The following is a 17,643-nucleotide window of genomic DNA, read 5'->3' on the forward strand; positions in this document are numbered from 1 at the left end:
AAACAATGTTGAGAAACAGACCTTGGATTACTGAGGCATTCTTCTGTGAGTATATTGTATGAAAAAGTCTTGACTAGCTCTAATGAACAATATCTGTGAAATCAGTCATAGAATCGTATTTATGTAAAGGGAAAAATCACGTAGCCGAAAATATAGCCGGCACAAAAGTTTAAATTAGTCAAAAGGAAAACTTCTACTAACTTCAACTTATATTTTAATTGTAAATGATTAGTTATTATAATCCCAACAATTAAAATTAATACATATTACATGTCCCACATAAAACATACTTCACTATATTTAAAAGGAGAAACCCCAGGAAAGGCAAGAAATGCTTAGAATATTTTATTCCACCAAAGAGACTGTGAAACACTAGAAATTTAAGTCATCTTCAATTTTAGTTTCTGGTAACTTCTCATGGAATCTGCAACCAGTAAGAGCCTAGAATTGTTCAAGGAGGACAGGCCAATTCCTGATGTGTTTGGTCTACCACATCAGTCATACCACCTCTAGGAGAGGTTAAGTCTAAATTCTAAGTCCCCAAGTAAAACCCTTCTTTAATGAAGCCTTAGAAACATTCTTGCCATATTTCACAAAGGGTACAGTTAAGAATTACATTTTTGTCTCCATATGTTTTGCCATACTCCTTGGTATACCCAGTATGGTGCTATATCATGAGTGAGTATTAATGGGGGCTATACTTATGTGTATCAGGTTAGAAGCAGGTTGCAGGATGAGGTCATCTATGAAAACTGTCATTAGTCAAATTTTTGTCATCAGAAAACTGGTACTTCTAAGTTGATTTGGAAAGATGAGAGAACAACAAAATTATTGCTTATGTGCTCAGTATGTTAAACTCACATTTTCTCATTTTGCTTTGAAGACATTATAAATATCTTCTATGGCTCTCTTAGTTGAAAGTCTAGTGAAGTTTGCAACAGGCAACTCCCAGACAATCTCAACACTATTGGTGGAATGCACTCTTTTAAAAAAATGATAAAGTCTAAATTAAAATTGCAATTGCACCCTTTCTTCTTAAATGCACTCTTCTGAAATCCTGAACGTATGTTAATAACATATTGAACATACAATATTAACTTGTGACAAATACTTTTAATAAAATACATCAACATTTTTTTCTAGGTTACTAATGAGGTAGCCACTCATTAATGGCAATCATATTTGTAAAGTTTTGTTATCATACTGATGTTTTATGTGTTACAAAATTTGAAAATGCAAAAGGGAAACATACCTTTCCGTGAGATTTCTAGGACACTGTCAAATGTTTTTCTGTCAATTCCACCCAGTGCCAAAAAGACCTCAGGAGACATAGATTGTAAATGTATTTTATTTTGTAAGCAACAATCAAAATATATTTGTGTGACTGATTTCTTCAAATATTAAATGGGATCTTAACAAAATTTGTCCACGTTGATGTATTCTTTCTTATACAACTTTGGAATCTGCAAAGACCCTGACTAAAGAAACAGAAGTAATTGCACAATTGAGACTGAAGGTGTTACAGTGCTGCAAATGATGCCAGATGTCTTACAGTTAACGAAATACACCTTCAGAGGTCCCTTCATTTTGAGCATTAGGAACTATATAGGAATATACACTGAAAGTATCATAATTGCTTTTTGCATTGCTTTATTTAAATACGACAGTATCCAACATAGCTGCTAAACACTGGACAATATTTGAAGTCATAAGTACATCCACATGTTCCTCCAAATGACGTTTGGGGTCCTAAAAGAAAAAAAAAATAAGAAAAAGAGAAAGAACCATATTATTGGTAGACAAATTACTTAGATTTGTTTCAGTAGCTGATGAAACTAGTCAAGAAAGCCAAACCTAAATTTATATTTTACAATTTAACTTTCCTGATATATTGTCACATTTTAAGGATTTCTAAAGCTGTTAAAAATTTAACTGATAAAATAATAGATTACACAACAAAAGATTGATTTACACAATCAATGGTATGACTCCATACCAGAAATTTTAAAAAGTAACAAGAAATTCTATACAGCCTGAAATCATCTGATTAAAAAGTGTAAGAATTTATATGTGTCTATAAGCCTGAGTATAGGTGTCTATTTTCTGCCATTCACATATATTCATCGTCTGAGGGGGTACTTTACTCAAAGCAGACACACCAATAGGTAAGAGTTCAACGTGGATTCTCATCACTTCCTCTATAATTTTAATTTAAATTAATTACTGTATAATTTTAATATTTTAGGAATAGTGCTTTAAATGATTCAGGAAATAGTCTTGGATCAAAAGTCACTATTAGCAGTTTAAAAATTTAAATACAATTTGTATCAATTCTAAAATATTAATAAATCTTTCATGCAGCTGTTTTTTAAAAATGTGTAACAGGAACGTGTATAGGTACAATCCTTTAACTTACAGCTGATCAAATCTATATTTGAAATGTCTAAGTTAAAAACAAGGCTTAAAATTGCATTGTAATAAAGGAAGTTAAATTAAAATGCTTAATTTATCTTTGTTTAATGCTGAGCTGAATGAAATATTTCAGCTAAATTTGAAAGCTTTGAAATAAAGGATATATATCACACATAACAAAAAGCTTTCAATTAAGCATTATTTACTTATTAGTATTGCTAAAATATCCAAGACTCCTTACTTTAAAAAAATGTTCATCACTGGAATTATTTCTTGGCTGTTCCTCAACTAATCTACAATTTCAATATACTTGATTTCTTTAAACAATCCAGAGATACAACATACTACAAATAATTTCAAGTAACTAGACTACAATATTAAATTTTCTTTGTTTCAGAAATAAGACTTCGGGTGTTTTAGGTGAAAGAGCCTGAGAAAGACTGGCAGGAGAAAACGATTATTGGTCTAATTCCATTATAGACAGTTTTGCTTTTGCTATGCAATAGGCCAAACCAGTGAAGTAGTATATTTTAGAAATGATTCTGATGATTATTAAACTTTGCCAATTATATATTTTTCATTTTTATTTTAATTTAGTCATTTTATTTGCTGCTAATTGTTAAGTAAAACCTACATCAAGCAACTACAAATACCTTCAGAGAGCCATTTATTGCAAAATAGCTACTGAATTTTATACAGTACAAGGCTCCATGTTGGTGATCTAGTATTATATATTTGATGAAAATAAGTAGTGGGAAAAGACAACGGGGTGACTATACTGCATTGGATGAGAATAAGATGAATTACATTTCCTTTTGGTTTTGGAGGGTTCTTGTTTTTAAACTATAATGTTCGGAATGTAGTGAGATTTGATTTCATCAATTGTAATATTTTTAAGGCAGACCTTTGCCCTTATTGCTCTATTGGAGTAACTGGTTTGTAGTGCATTGGTGACACACTTCCCTCAGTTATCTACATTACTTCTTGTGGCAGCTGGGTGATTCTTAGAGATTTCCCATCCAAGAATGGTCCTGGCCCAAACCTACATAGCTTGTGAGATGTGATGGGATCAGAGCATATGGTAGGATGGCTGAAAGCAAAGACAGCTTAGTGTCTTGCATCTGAAATATCAAGATTCTGCCAACATCAGCAATATGATAACCATGTTCCATGAAATGAAAAAAATGTAATCAACATTCTTTAAAAAACAGTCTAATTAATCTGTAGATTCTTTTAATTGGTTGGTGTGTTCCCCCAACCCTCAGAAAATAGGAACTAAAATATATATATATATATATATATACATATATATATAATCTTGAAAAAGTAAAAGAACAAATACTTAAATTAAAACCCTCTCTCTTCACTCAGTATAATCCAATAGGGCCCTAAGCTTTCTCAGGAACATTACCTACATAGTGCTAAACTGTATCATTGAAAAACTGTCACACATGAAATAAACCGACAATTCTATTATCTTCACTGATAATAATATTTCAAGTAGAAATCATACTTGAAAAATTAACTCAAGACACAAGTTTCCGAATTTCTTTCTCTCACAGGTATATTTGTGATTTACTTCTCTGTAGATGGCAGAGAGAATTTGACATCAAATAATTCAGTGACCTTTAAAATTAGCATCACATTTATATGACAGAAGAAAAATGTACAGTGAACAGACAGGGGAAAAAATACCACACGGGCCCCAGAACAGTTTTAACTGTACACGAGCCTGTTGCTGTGCGATGCGCGCAGCCCATCCCCGTGCACCTCACCTGCTTGCCGACATTCTTTATTGCCAGCTGCTCAGGTGTCATCTTATCTTCTTCTTCTACAGCCTGTGAGTGAAACACAAAGGACGGAGTTTCAAATTCTAAATTTACTTTTCCCACTGTAGAATAATCACCAAAGATAATGGTGATACTAATTTTCATTCACAAAACCTTTTATTCGAGTCATTTATTGAACACAAAAGATTTTATACAGTGAATCTTCAGAATTCCTTCAGGGTAATGAAAACTATAACCACCATTATTTTGAAAACAGACTTGAAGAAATATGTAAAAGGCACTGAAAAATCCAACTGGACCACCCGTTAACCATTTGGAAATGGTTCTGGAATTCTTTGAAGGATGGCTAAACTGGAAGATAGAAGTGCCTGCGGTAGCGGCTATTGACACCACTGTACTAACTAGTCCAATTCTGCCTTCTTTTCCTACTTGCATTATAATTCTCCCCCGACTTTCCATTTCTTTGTCTCCTTTTTCTTGTCAACAGAACCTGTTCATACTCAGTATCAATTTAACTATCACTAGCACTTGGGTTGAAAATTTTGATCCATTTAACAGATTATATAGTTTTCTCCCTCAATAACTTCACATATTTAAATCTCTAAAAATAATACGTTTTCAGAAAAAACCTGACTTCTCCACATGAATGACCTTTAGTAACCACGAAGAAATACAGATTAATTTGAAGTTTTCAACATCAAAAAAAGATTTGAATTAAAAGCCAAATCAAATAAAAACGAAATCAACAAAGCAGACAAACCACGTCCAACTATTTTCAGTTAGCTACAAACTCTTATATGTATAATCATAAATCTTCTAGTAATTTTGAAATAATTACAGCATTTAGATTAGCTACCACCACTGCCCAGTAATGGTACCACCACAAAACCGTTTTATTGAGAAGTCTAAGTTTAAGAACCATCCTTAACAGTTTGGGTATGTTATTGCCTGAAGCTAGGACTCTGCGTCAGGTGAACTCCTGGTCTATGATTTAGTCACAGCATCTGATAAACAGACAACAAAGGAAATTTAAGGATCACCAACCTTAAGAAATAACATTTACCACAAATATGGTTACAAAAGGGGATGAAATGCTGGTGGCAGAAAGCAGGAAACCAAAACACCAGTGAGGGTTAGATTTGGATACTCTAAACTTAATAATCTTGCAGCTGCCAAGTTCTTCATGTGCGAACAATGAACATGTAGGAAAAGCAATCATCAGACATTTCCCATAAACTGGGAAGTTTGGCTGCATTTCACACCTTCTTAATAGTTTTGTAAACAGAGAACTTGAAAATGAGCAAAGATGGCAAGTGTCTAATTTTATAAATGGACAAACTATCTAGAGAATTTCCCCAGTAGAACCTGCCTAAAGAGAAAAGATGGTGAATAAGTATTGTACCTACTGATTATTAGAATATACTTATTTACAACATATCATTAAGAAACACATTTATGATTTATAAAACTGAAAGAAGGAAAAATCAAGTTAATAATACTCCAAATCCAGAATTCCCTAGACAGAGAATATGTTCATTTTCAGAGTCAGATGTCACTATTATTCCCAACTAGTTAAAAAAGTATTTCCTGACTGGGAAATTGCTTCTCTTCTATCTCAATATTTTCCATATATGGATATACTGTAACACTTTAAAAAGTTTGTCTTTCTAAATTACTTTTACAAATTATTACATTATATTTTACTGACTGACTTGAACACATATTCGATGAATGGAACAATTCACGTTAAGTTTGTACTCTATATCCGGTGTTAGTTGTTGCATGTACATGCCAACAACAGTACTTTACAGTATTGGAAGGAGGTAAGAGTTTTGGAATTTGGCTCAAAATACCAATCCATGTACAAACTAGTTATTATGGACTATTTTGGAGTATTGTAAATATCAAAGATAGAAGATATGCAAAGATGAAAGTCAAACAGCATTTAACGCGCTGACCTTATTTGAAAGGTTAAACAGAATGTCAAAAGCTCTAACTCAATTTTTAAAATCTTTTATATCATTTAACCACTTTACCAATTAGTTTTTCCATTTCCAATAATTAAAAGAGAGAGTTCACAAACTCTTTGAGAAGTGCAGATGGTAAAAAGTACTCCCAGCCATAGATGCCATCTGGAAAATGAGGAGCAGCTGTAGATTTAGGCATATACTAAGGTTGCAAACCCCCACGACAAAAGAGTAAGCAAATCTCTTACACTCTAAGATAGACCAGATCAGACCAGATCATCACATCAAACCCCTAAATACTTTCACCATCTACCTAAGTTACCTAGATCTCATCTACCATCTGGGCAAGACCAGCTTGTCTTCATTCATAGTTCTAATCTGGCTAGTCACCAGGGAAAATTAAGAAATGGTAGCAGCAGAAACAAATAAAATTCAAGCATAGGCAGTGTCCTCACTAGGGGAACTTCTGTGTTTATGGCAACTTCTGTGATTTGGCATCAAATTTTGCTTTTGCATTCGTGCTCTTCGGTTTACTCAACCAACAAAAAAGCACTGAAAATGTTTGTGGCTATTCACACTAGAAACGTTTTTAACAGTTTATCAACAAAGACCCCCAGATGGCTGTCCCATCATGCACGGTCTGCACAGTTCTAAGAAATTCCTGGAATTTGGTCTCTTATGTTATCATAATCCCCTCAGACATACCCCCTATCTTAAAGAGGCTTTTGCTAAACCCATTAATCTCGTTCTCTTTTTTCTAGTAATGGTAACATTTCTCAAATGGAAAACTTGTATCTCAAATTCTACCATTTATTTACCCCTTAACAAACATGGATTATATCCTTGGCACTTCATTAATAGTCTTTTAAGGATCTTACCTGGTGAGTTCCAATGGACTCAGTTTTTTTGAACTGTCAGAGCACTTTAAAGCTATTCCAATATCTGTTTTCTTTTCTAATCTTTTCTTTAACCGTTACTTTTGTGACGGTTTCTTATTCCGCTTCATATTTCTCTGACTATTCATTTGGCTTCTTTTTTTCCCTTTGACATGTTAAATTAGTTCACTCTATAACATGCCATACTCGCATGTAAAAGCACGTGCTTTCTAAAATGACCTATATGGTATTTTTTACCATTAAACAATCTCTGCATAATTGCTAGCGAATTTCAAGATAATGTATTTTACTTCTTTCTTGATTTTTATATCAAGTCAATGTATTGACTATTAACTAGAAATCACATTACGGGTTTGGGGGTAGAGAGTAAGTTTACAGAAATGGCTTTTATAAAACATACTTGGGAAAGCAAAATTAACAAACATAAAACAATTAAAAAACTATCCAAGAAAGTATGAGGTGTGAGTATGGAGAACAATAATATTGGTTGCCTACCACTACCAGGAATTAAACAATAACATACACACACTTTACAAATATTAATTTACTGAATCCTTAAATCAGCCCAGTGAAGTAGTTAATCTACATTTCACATATGAAGCTATTAGGCACTATCTTATCGGGGGAGTCGTATGTTAATTCTAGAAATACTTCTATAAAATTTTTTTTTCCAACTCTCTTTTTGGAATAGCTTGTAACATTCCAGTATATCCCATGCATGTAGTAGAATTTTTAACATTTTACATATTCAATAATCACTATTAAGTACTCTAAGAAGGACAGTTCTTGCTCTTCAAGGAGCTCACATTTGGGCTTTACTTGCCTGTAAATCTAAAATTGTAATTCCGTATTAAATATATATATATATATTTAATACAGAATTACAATATATATATATATATAGGAGTGTGTACAAAGAATGATGGGGACACATATAACCATACAACCAATAAGCAATGAAACTGACTTAAACACAATCCTGTCTCCAAAGAGCTTAAACAACATTCATAGCAATTCAGGAAATCGTTACTTTTTCATGGTACATCTTGAATAATAATAAAACTAAATCCATGATTAAGTGGCCCTGAACAGCATAAATTCTTTCTAAATATCTTACATGGAATCCAATTTTAAAATGTAATTACATGAAATAGGGATATAAAGATCACGTGTGCGTACACAAGTGTGTATGTATGTGTATAACAGAAATTGTAGTTCAGCTTGTTGAAAAAAATATCTATGGCAAAGCCACTGGTTGCCTACCCAATATATATCTTCCCGCTCTTCTTCTGTAATATAACCCTGATTTTATTAAAGGCAGCAATACTCCCAGGTAAAGACTACATTATATATAGCCTTTCTCAAAGCAAGGTGTTTTCACTTGACAAAGTCCTGCCAGTGAGACAGAATCAGAAGTGCTGGAGGGACTTATGGAAAAGGATCCTGAAAGAGAACTGATTTAGCTGGGACATATCCCCCTTTGCCCTTCCTCTTCTGAGTTCCTGTTGCCTGGGAACTCAGATGGGATGGCTACAGCTCTTGCAATCACCCTGAAATCGTGAGGAGATCTAAAGGGTGGAAGCCAACATAGGAATATGGAACAAAAGGTTAAAGGATTGTGGGTTTGCGATGACCTCAAAGTTTTCTACATGCCTTGAGTTGCAAGATACATACATTTCTATTTTGTTTAAGCCACTGTCACCATAGAGATGACACTGCTAACAACGTAATATATTGAGATATATGTGAGACAGGTGTCTTTGAAAAGGGGAGGAAAGGAAACATAATAGGGACTTTCCATATTGTTATACAGTTTAATTTTTTACACATAACAAGTTGTAAATATTTTTCTAAGTTAGTACTTGTACAATTTTATTCATCATGATAAACCCTTAAAAGAGAACCAAAAAAAGAACATGTTGGTTTAAAGAGTTATATGTATTTAAAATTGGAAGATAGCCTCCAAAAAGTTATATCACTTTACTTTCCCACTAGTGGTACATTTTACCAAACCTGTTCTTTTTTTAATTTTAAATTAAAAGAAATTTTCTACTTATAATTTAAAACCTTTTCTTTTGACTACTTTATTTAGTTAATTTATTTTTAAAATTTTTATTGGGGAACAGTGTTTTTCCAGGGCCCATCAGTTCCAAGTCGTTGCCCTTCAATCTAGTTGTGAAGGGCGCAGCTCAGCTCCAAGTCCAGTTGCCGTTTATCAATCTTTAGTTGCAGGGGGCACAGCCCACCATCCCATGTGGGAATTGAACCGGCAACCCTGTTGTTCAGAGCTCGTGCTCTAACCAACTGAGCCATCCGGCCGCCCCTTTGACTACTTTATAAGGTTGAATTTTTTTTCATGTTTACATGCCATTTAGCTTCAGTGAGTTTTCTAGCTTTTTTGTCCAATTTATTATTGTTTTAAAAACTATTTTATAAGAATTCTTTGGATATTATGAATATTTTTGGATACTATCCCCTTTCTGTGTCTTAGGTACAAATATTTTCCCCCAGTCTGACTCATAACGAACATTCAATAAATGTTATTATTTTTACTGCAGATAAACTTTACTATCAAATTATCAAAATTTTAAAAGCTCATCGATGGGGTGGCCTGTTAGCTCAGTTGGTTAGAGCACGATGCTCGTTAACACCAGGGTTGCCGGTTCGATCCCCACATGCGCCAGTGGGAGCTGCACCCTCCACAACTACCTTGAAACAGCTACTTGACTTGGAACTGATGGGTCCTGGAAAAACACAATTAAAATAAAAAAAAGTTCAAAAAAAAGAAGCTTATTGATATTATTACTAGAATTGAAGTAATTCTACATAGCTGGGAAGTTCAACATAGCTTTATAACACTGAGATTTTTCCACTCAGAAACTAGGGATTTTATTCACAAATGTTTTTTACTATTCAAATAAGTCATATACATTTATATATTTATATTTCTTATAGTAGTTATTCCTAAGTATTTTATAATTTTGGATGCTGTGAACTGATTTACTATTATATTTTTCAACTGGTGTCAGTCTATGTAATTGCATGGTTACCAGCTATGTTTTCGATTACAATAGTTCTAACAGTTCTCTAGTTTAGCCTTTTGGATTTCTCTGTTTGGTTGCAAACATATTCTACCATACTTAAATAATGATAATCTGATTTTTTCAGTACATACATCTTATTTTGTTTTTCTTTTCTTATTGCACTAGCACAAAAACCAGATTTTCCTATTTAATACAGCTACTGTAGTAAACCAAATATAATCATATAATTACATATTTTATGTATAATCACATAAAAGATACATCCAAACTTTCTTTCAGGTTCTAAATAGGCAATATTTCTACCTGAAAAGTAAACTGTTAGAACTCAGAATTTGTAGGGCTACATGTTTGAAAACAAGGCAAATTCTGTGTTTCTATGCTAGTCTTAAAATGCTCTTTTAATAATTCATTTTTGCAGCTGCACATTCATTTATAAATATCCAATCAAATATTATAAATATTTAATAAATGATGCATGATGGCAGGCAAAATAAATTAGGAGATTTGGAATAACAGAGTTGTGTATGTTGCAGTTCAGTAATTAGAGAAATCAAGGACTAATAATCAAGCAGAATGTTTGTGTGAAATTCAGACTTGAAATTGAAAGGTTAGAACAAAGGAATTTAATCATCTTCTAACCTCCTTTTACTTTAGGAGCTAACTGGCACCTAACAGTAATTACCTTAATTTAAAACACTAACCAATTAAAAAGAATACTATGAAAAATTGGTAGCATGGGCCTTCCTTTTTATATTTTAAGTGTTACTAAAAACTCCACTGCATTCTCTTTCAATCACAGAGGGAATTACATTCCCAAATTTGGACTCCTTCATATCACAGCTTACACATTGTTTTCATTTTACAACCAAACCTTACAAGTTTTTGAGTACTACAGAGATTTTTTAAAACTGTAATATAGCAAAAACTTCTGTGGATGGGCAGCAGTAACCATAAATAGGTTATTTCCTGGCAGTGGTACCAATATGAATTTACTTAAACTCATAATGTTACAGAGAAATGAAAACCATTCCTACACTTTGCTGAATAATAACTTGCCATAACTTTTTAATTTATAAAAGGTTAGCTGTTTTAAGTATAACTATTCTTTCTCTTTAATCGTCACAGCATTTAAACATATACTAGAAAGATACAAAAAATATTCCCTATCATCTAGAACCAATGGGGATTTCCAGCTGGAACACTATATATAAATCAGGGCATGCTCTGCAAAGCCAAACAATTCTGCTGGAATTTAGTTTGTATGGGTCCAGAAACTTTTTTTTAAAGCTCAAGTCTCTCAAAAGACATCACTACACTTGGCAAATTTCATACAGTGTTTTGGTTAATATTTATTTTGGTAAGATGTGTTTAATTTAAAGATAAATATTACTTTTTGGTGTGACAACCAGTATCAATTTTAACTGTCTCCAAAATCTGAAGCTCTAGCACCCACCATTAATTTTCAGTCCCACATTTCTAACTGCTTATTTAAAATGAAATTCTTTCTCAATCCTTCCACTTCTATCTACAGTGGAAATGTTAATAGTACCAGCATACGTTTATAGTCATCTAGGCAGGGAACCTTGAATTCATCTTTGATACCTTCTTCTTTCACTTCATCTATCCTGCTGCCATGTTTTATTCTTTTGTCTATTGATGCCTCCATTCCCACTGCCATTGCGATAATCCAGACACTTTTAGTGCCTATTGTTTATATAACAGCAAGCTCCTCCTAAATAGAATCTACACTTAAAACACTCCTTCTAAACCACAGTTGAAGTCAGGCTCTTAGGTTCCTAAAAGTCAGGTTCTGGATATATCATGCCCTTGATCAAAAATAACTCCATCCTGATATTCCAAACCTTCTTACTTGACTTCAATAACTTTAAAAAAACTTTATTCCCCATCATCACCCTCTACCCAAACCGTTCCCGAAACAAGTCTTTGCCTTTTCTGTCTCTCCTAGTCTTTGCCCACGATGTTCATTTTGCCTAGGGTAACATTTCTCTGCATGTCTAAATCTTATTTATTAGGTTGGTGCAAAAGTAATTGCAGTTTAAAAGGTTAAAAATAATTACAAAAACCGCAATTACTTTTGCACCAACCTAATAAACACTTTAACGTCTAGTTCAAATGTTGTTATTCTCCAAGACAGTATCCTGAGTCTCCCCGCAGCTGAAAGCACGAGGCTCTGGACTTCGACCGTTCTTCACACAGCAGTGTTCTCTAACTTCTGAGTTGAATGAGTATACAGATACCCTGGAAATCTTGTTAAAATGTAGATTGCAATTTAGTAGGTCTGAGAGTCTGCATTTCTAAGAAGAGTCCAGGTGATACTAATGCAGCTGGTCTGTGGACAGTTTGAACACTGTGTTTCCCCGTAAATAAGACCTAACTGGACCATCAGCTCTACTGCATCTTTTGGAGCAAAATTAATATAAGACCTGGTCTTGTATTATTATAAAACTGGGTATATAATATAATATAATACTGGGTCTTATATTAATTTTTGCTCCAAAAGACGCATTAGAGCTGATGGTCCAGCTAGGTCTTATTTTCGGGGAAACAGGGTACTAAGGTATTATGGAACACACTAATTTTGGCCTAGTACTCTGGTTATTTATCAAATTTTCTTACTGCCCCCTTTTTCCTATCAGTGAAGGAAGGATACCTGTTTTCCACTGCAACTTGTACAGAAGAGATTCAGTAAACAACATTGTATAATGTATATATTTTACAAATTCTAGACTTTCAACCCATTAATGGGTTATAAACCATATATATACATATATATATTTGTGAATAATACTTATGTATATAGTTGAAACAGAATGAAATTGAGTCAAATGAAAAAGAAAATAGTATATATCACTTGTAATAAGGGTAAATACTGTTTCATAAAACTTTTGTTGCAATTAGATATGCCCATATAATTTTGCATGTACTGGGTCAAAATGTAAAAATCTCTTCTTTATGTGGTTTTGGTCAAAAAGTTGAAAATACGTGTTAGGGGTTGAATCATGTTCCTCCAAAAGGTATGGTGAATCCTAAGCCTGGTTAGAGATTGAAGTTATGCTGCCACCAGCAAAAGAATACATGGGACTAAGAGAAACTGAAAAAGACAGAAGGATCCTTCCATAGAGGCTTCCAAGGGAACATGGCCCTGACAATATCTTGGACTTCTAGCCTCCAGAATTATGAGGGAATAAATTTGTTGTTTTAAGACACCCAGTTTATGGTAGTTATGGCAGCCCTAGGAAACTAATACAACACAAAAGATACATTTTAGTCTTAACTCAAGTATTTTCTTAATTTCAAAATTGTGAAAGAACATAAAACTGTGAACAAAACATTATCATGGCCACAGATATTTAGCACACAATAAACATTTTCAGGAGATTCTGCAAAATATAACTTTAACATCTTCACAATAAAGCAGTCTCACCTAGTTACTCTTTTTTACATCATCCTGTTTATTTTCTTCATGGCACTAAATCACAATGTATTATGTTTATTTACTTTCTGTTTCCCCTACCAGAAAATAAGTTCTGTGAGGACAGGTCTTGCTTCTTACCATATCCCCAATGCCTGGCACACAGTATGTTTTCAATAAATACTTATTAAATAAAAAAACAGAAAAAGTTACAAAATAAATTTTATTTAGCAAGCATTAAATGCTGCTGCTGTTGTCTAACATCTCCTTGTTCCCCTTCCCTTCCAAGAAAAAGTCCTCTGAATAATGAAGAGATTTCAAATGTACAACAATTTTAATTGGTCTCCAACAGGAGTCAGCAAACTAACCCATGGGCCAAATCTCGCCAGCTGCCTGTTTTGGTATATAAAGTTTTACTAGGGACGTAGCCTCACCCATTCCTTTACCTACTGGCTGTGGCTACTTTTACACAGAACTAAGCAGTGTGACAGACTGGATGGCCTGCAAACCCTAAAATATTTATTATCTAATCTACAAAATGGGCGACTCTGTTTTTAGCTATTTCTATTTACATAAAGCTTGACATCTAATCAAACATATTCCAAAGACTGTAAGAAATAAATGTTGGAAGTAACTGTTACCTTATTGTAATTCTTGGCTAATTCCAACATCTCTTTGACCACTGATTCATTGTGTTTACAGTGTTCACTGTAGTCCTCAAGGGTCAAACCTTCCATCCAACTCTTCTTATGCAAATTTAACAACATCTAAAAAAATAAATAAAAAGTAATTATTTTCTGGTAGTGAGAGTATTTCCTTCACTTGTCTTGAGAAATAACTTCACAAAAAACTTTTGGAATTCATAAATTTAAATTTAATTTTAACTTAAACTCTAGTAAGAATTCTAAATGTATATCAATATAACCCAAGTAGTATTCCAACCCCATGGTCTTCATGTACACTGTCCTTCTGCCTTGAGGGTTATTTTCCTCACCTTTGCATGACTTACCTTCCTCACTTCCTTAGAGACAGATACCTTCACTCGTCATGCTATATTAAAAAGTCACCCGACACTATCTTAAACATCTTTCTTCCCTTACCCTGTTTTATTATTTTTATAATACCATCAACACCTGAAAAATTTTGTGTTTACTGCATTTCTCTCACTGAAGAGAAATTAACAGGGCAAGGACCTTGCCCTGTTTTTCTTTTTTTCTTTTTTTATTAGTTTCCGGGGTACGAAGCAACATAATAGATATTTACATCCCTCACAAAGTGGTAACTCCCCTGTCCCCCAAGTTACTAACCCTGTGACATCTTATATAACTTTTACAATACCATTGACTATCTTCCTTATCAAGATCATGAGGGTCTAGATTCTAGAACAGTAACTAATGATATCAGACACCTGTTGAATGAAATACCTGTTGAATGAAACTACTATGCTACACACAAGCTCTCTAACAGTTCATATAGCTCAGCTTTCAAATGCCAAGATAAAAAAGTAAATGCCCCATTTACTGAATAACTTTGTGTCAATCTTTCTGAGCCTCAGTTTAAATGATCTGAGGGCTTGTATTAAATAATCTCTAAATTTCTTTCAAATTCTAATATTCCATCCGTAATTTTAGAAATTAAAAGTTTTTTATTGTCAGAAGGAAGAGTTATGAAACTGGGAAGGAAATCACAAGTTCATCCAGTTTGCAATCACATCAGTAAACTGGGATCAGACCCCACTGGTGATCATGAAACTAACATCTTAGTTCACTGTTTTGCAAATCGGACTCCTAGTTCTGAGTATACATTCCTGGAAGTTCACAAATTTTCAAATTTAGAGTCTAAAGTTGCAGACTATCATTGAATAAGAGTTTTTTTTACATGATTGATACAATTATGCAGCGTGGAAAAAAATGGTGGCTACAGAATGATTGTTGTTGTCTTACCATTAGAACCAGTATACTTTAAGTGAGATCTCTGAGTCACGAGGATCTGAAGACATAGTTGGAAATGTCCGAGTTTAGCTTAGAAACATTACTTGTTCAGACGTTTGCAACTACTGACGGTACAAAGTTTTTCTTAGGCTGGATGTCAAAAACTACCTATGAGATTTTTCAGGACACAAAAGCTCCAAATTCCCCCATGCTATTCCTAGGGTTCATGGAGCAAGAGTAGTTTACGGAAAAAAAGAAAAAAGAAAAAAAAATTGGAAAAATCCTGCACAAGTAGCTCCAATTTCTTTGATTACTTCCCATCTTCGCCACTGACAGTATTTTAGAAAATACATCCTTAGGAAATTTCGGTGCAGCTGTAACTACTTGTGCTATAAAGCAAGCTACTTATAATTAAGTGTTGAGAACTGGATTTTCCTACCACTTCAAAAGCACAGGAAGTTCCCACAGAGCAGCAGGAGGACCATGCCTGGACTAGGAATCCACTGGGACTCTTGGGTAAAGCTTGAGGTTAAGCATACAGGTTGATGGGATAAGAGGAAAGGGAAGGTTTTTGGTAAAGAGAAACCACCTGAACTGAGCTACTAAAACATAAACATTAATTAATTTATGTAAATATTTTGTGTATTTTTTATGCCAAGGATGGTAGCTAAGTTTAATGGAGTACCAAAAAAGGGGGAAAAATGTTGATGTAATCAGCTGGATATTTCCAAACAGTTGGATGTAAGATATCAGACTGATAAAATATTTATCTACATGAATGATTTTTTTCAGTTTGTAATTCAGTGGTGCTCCTTTTCACAACTGGTACCTATTCTGTGTAAAATTAAAAAGAAGTGATGAAAACAGACTTCAAGCTGTCAACTAAGTCGACCATAGCAGATAATACCAGATACAAACTTTTGGACATGAGCAAGCAGCTGTAATAGAGCTTTGGCTCTGTGTCTCCCCTCAGGCCAAGGAAGAACTAGTCCCCGGAGCCCTTCATGACCATGCTCAAGCACCTAAGACCTTCAGGTGAGTTTATTGGTGGTTTTGACCTTTTTAAAAAGTGGTTAATCAAACTTAAAAAACAAACAAACAAGCAAACATAGAATTCTTCTTTCAAAGAAAATCTTATACAGCACATCCTCCCCACAATATATAAATGAGAGTAAGAAATGAGGCGATCTGGTTGAAAGGGGATAGTATGACAGCCCAACTTGCTCCCCTTCGCACTCACCATATGTGCTAGAATACCTTTCTAAGGTACCTTTGTGCAGGGAACAGTTTCAACTGGAAGAAAGGTCTTCTTTACTACTGATTACTTATCATGTTTGGACTTGAGAGTGTAGATAGGAACCAAACTTAACTGGCTATCAATAGTAAGTACTCAGTATTCTTAAATATTTTTTGTCTTTCTCAGAGAGAAATACAAGCTAAGTTGAAGGCCGAGTAATTGTAACAGTAAAGAAAAAAAAAAGCAGTTTAGATTGTAATTTCAAAAAGCAATATGCAGGGGAACCTGCGAGGCTGGAGGGCAGTGCCCCGGGGCAGGGGTAACTGCTGGGAGCAGTCTGGGAGTGGGTGGGCATGAGAGCCAGTCACCTCCCGGGCCCCGCCCCCAAGAAAAAAAAAAAAGCAATAGGCAGACTTAAACATTTGGCATTAGTTGAGAGAAAAACCACACTTGAGATAATCCTAAAATAGTAGAAACAAAAGAATGCTAATCACTAAGACGCTATGTAATTTTAAAAGTAATCAAATTTGAAAATTGCTTAGCATAAACAGGGTTAAGAATCTAGCTCTACATATCTGAAAACCCCAAATGGCATCTCCCTTTCCACTCACTTTTACCCTAGGTAAACATGGTATTTTTTTAAAAGTATTACACAATTACAATCTAACTTATTCCTTTCAAATTTAGAAAGGAATAAGTAATTTAGTAATTTGATTACAAAAGGTCATTTTCTTAGACAAGGTAAATTAATCAGAAAAATCACAGAACTAGGATAAAGACTTTTTCAATTTATCAAACCGGAATGTTTGTTTCCTACTTTCTTTCCTTCTTTACCACCTACCAATAAGGTATAATGTCTTTAAATATGTCCAATAAAACACTCTTTTATTTATACTGCAATTCACCAGGAATAAAAAAGTATTTGGAGCACAT

At 33.9% G+C, this 17,643-nt stretch overlaps 1 protein-coding gene across 1 annotated transcript in view; it reads right to left on the bottom strand.

Moving 5' to 3' along the window:
- Positions 1 to 1,330: 1,330 nt before the first annotated feature.
- The window catches only part of PSMD14 (proteasome 26S subunit, non-ATPase 14), an 89,718-nt gene continuing 73,405 nt past the window's right edge, over positions 1,331 to 17,643 (bottom strand). Inside the window, exons 10-12 of the mRNA XM_033112807.1 lie at positions 14,184 to 14,309; positions 4,188 to 4,250; positions 1,331 to 1,749 (exon numbers count right to left, since the gene is read on the bottom strand). Of these exons, the coding sequence (XP_032968698.1) occupies positions 1,651 to 1,749; positions 4,188 to 4,250; positions 14,184 to 14,309 (288 nt within the window). The 3' untranslated portion in view covers positions 1,331 to 1,650. The remainder of the gene's footprint in view (positions 1,750 to 4,187; positions 4,251 to 14,183; positions 14,310 to 17,643) is intronic.

Source organism: Rhinolophus ferrumequinum, chromosome 8 (assembly GCF_004115265.2).
Source record: "Rhinolophus ferrumequinum isolate MPI-CBG mRhiFer1 chromosome 8, mRhiFer1_v1.p, whole genome shotgun sequence".
Lineage (NCBI taxonomy): Eukaryota > Metazoa > Chordata > Mammalia > Chiroptera > Rhinolophidae > Rhinolophus > Rhinolophus ferrumequinum.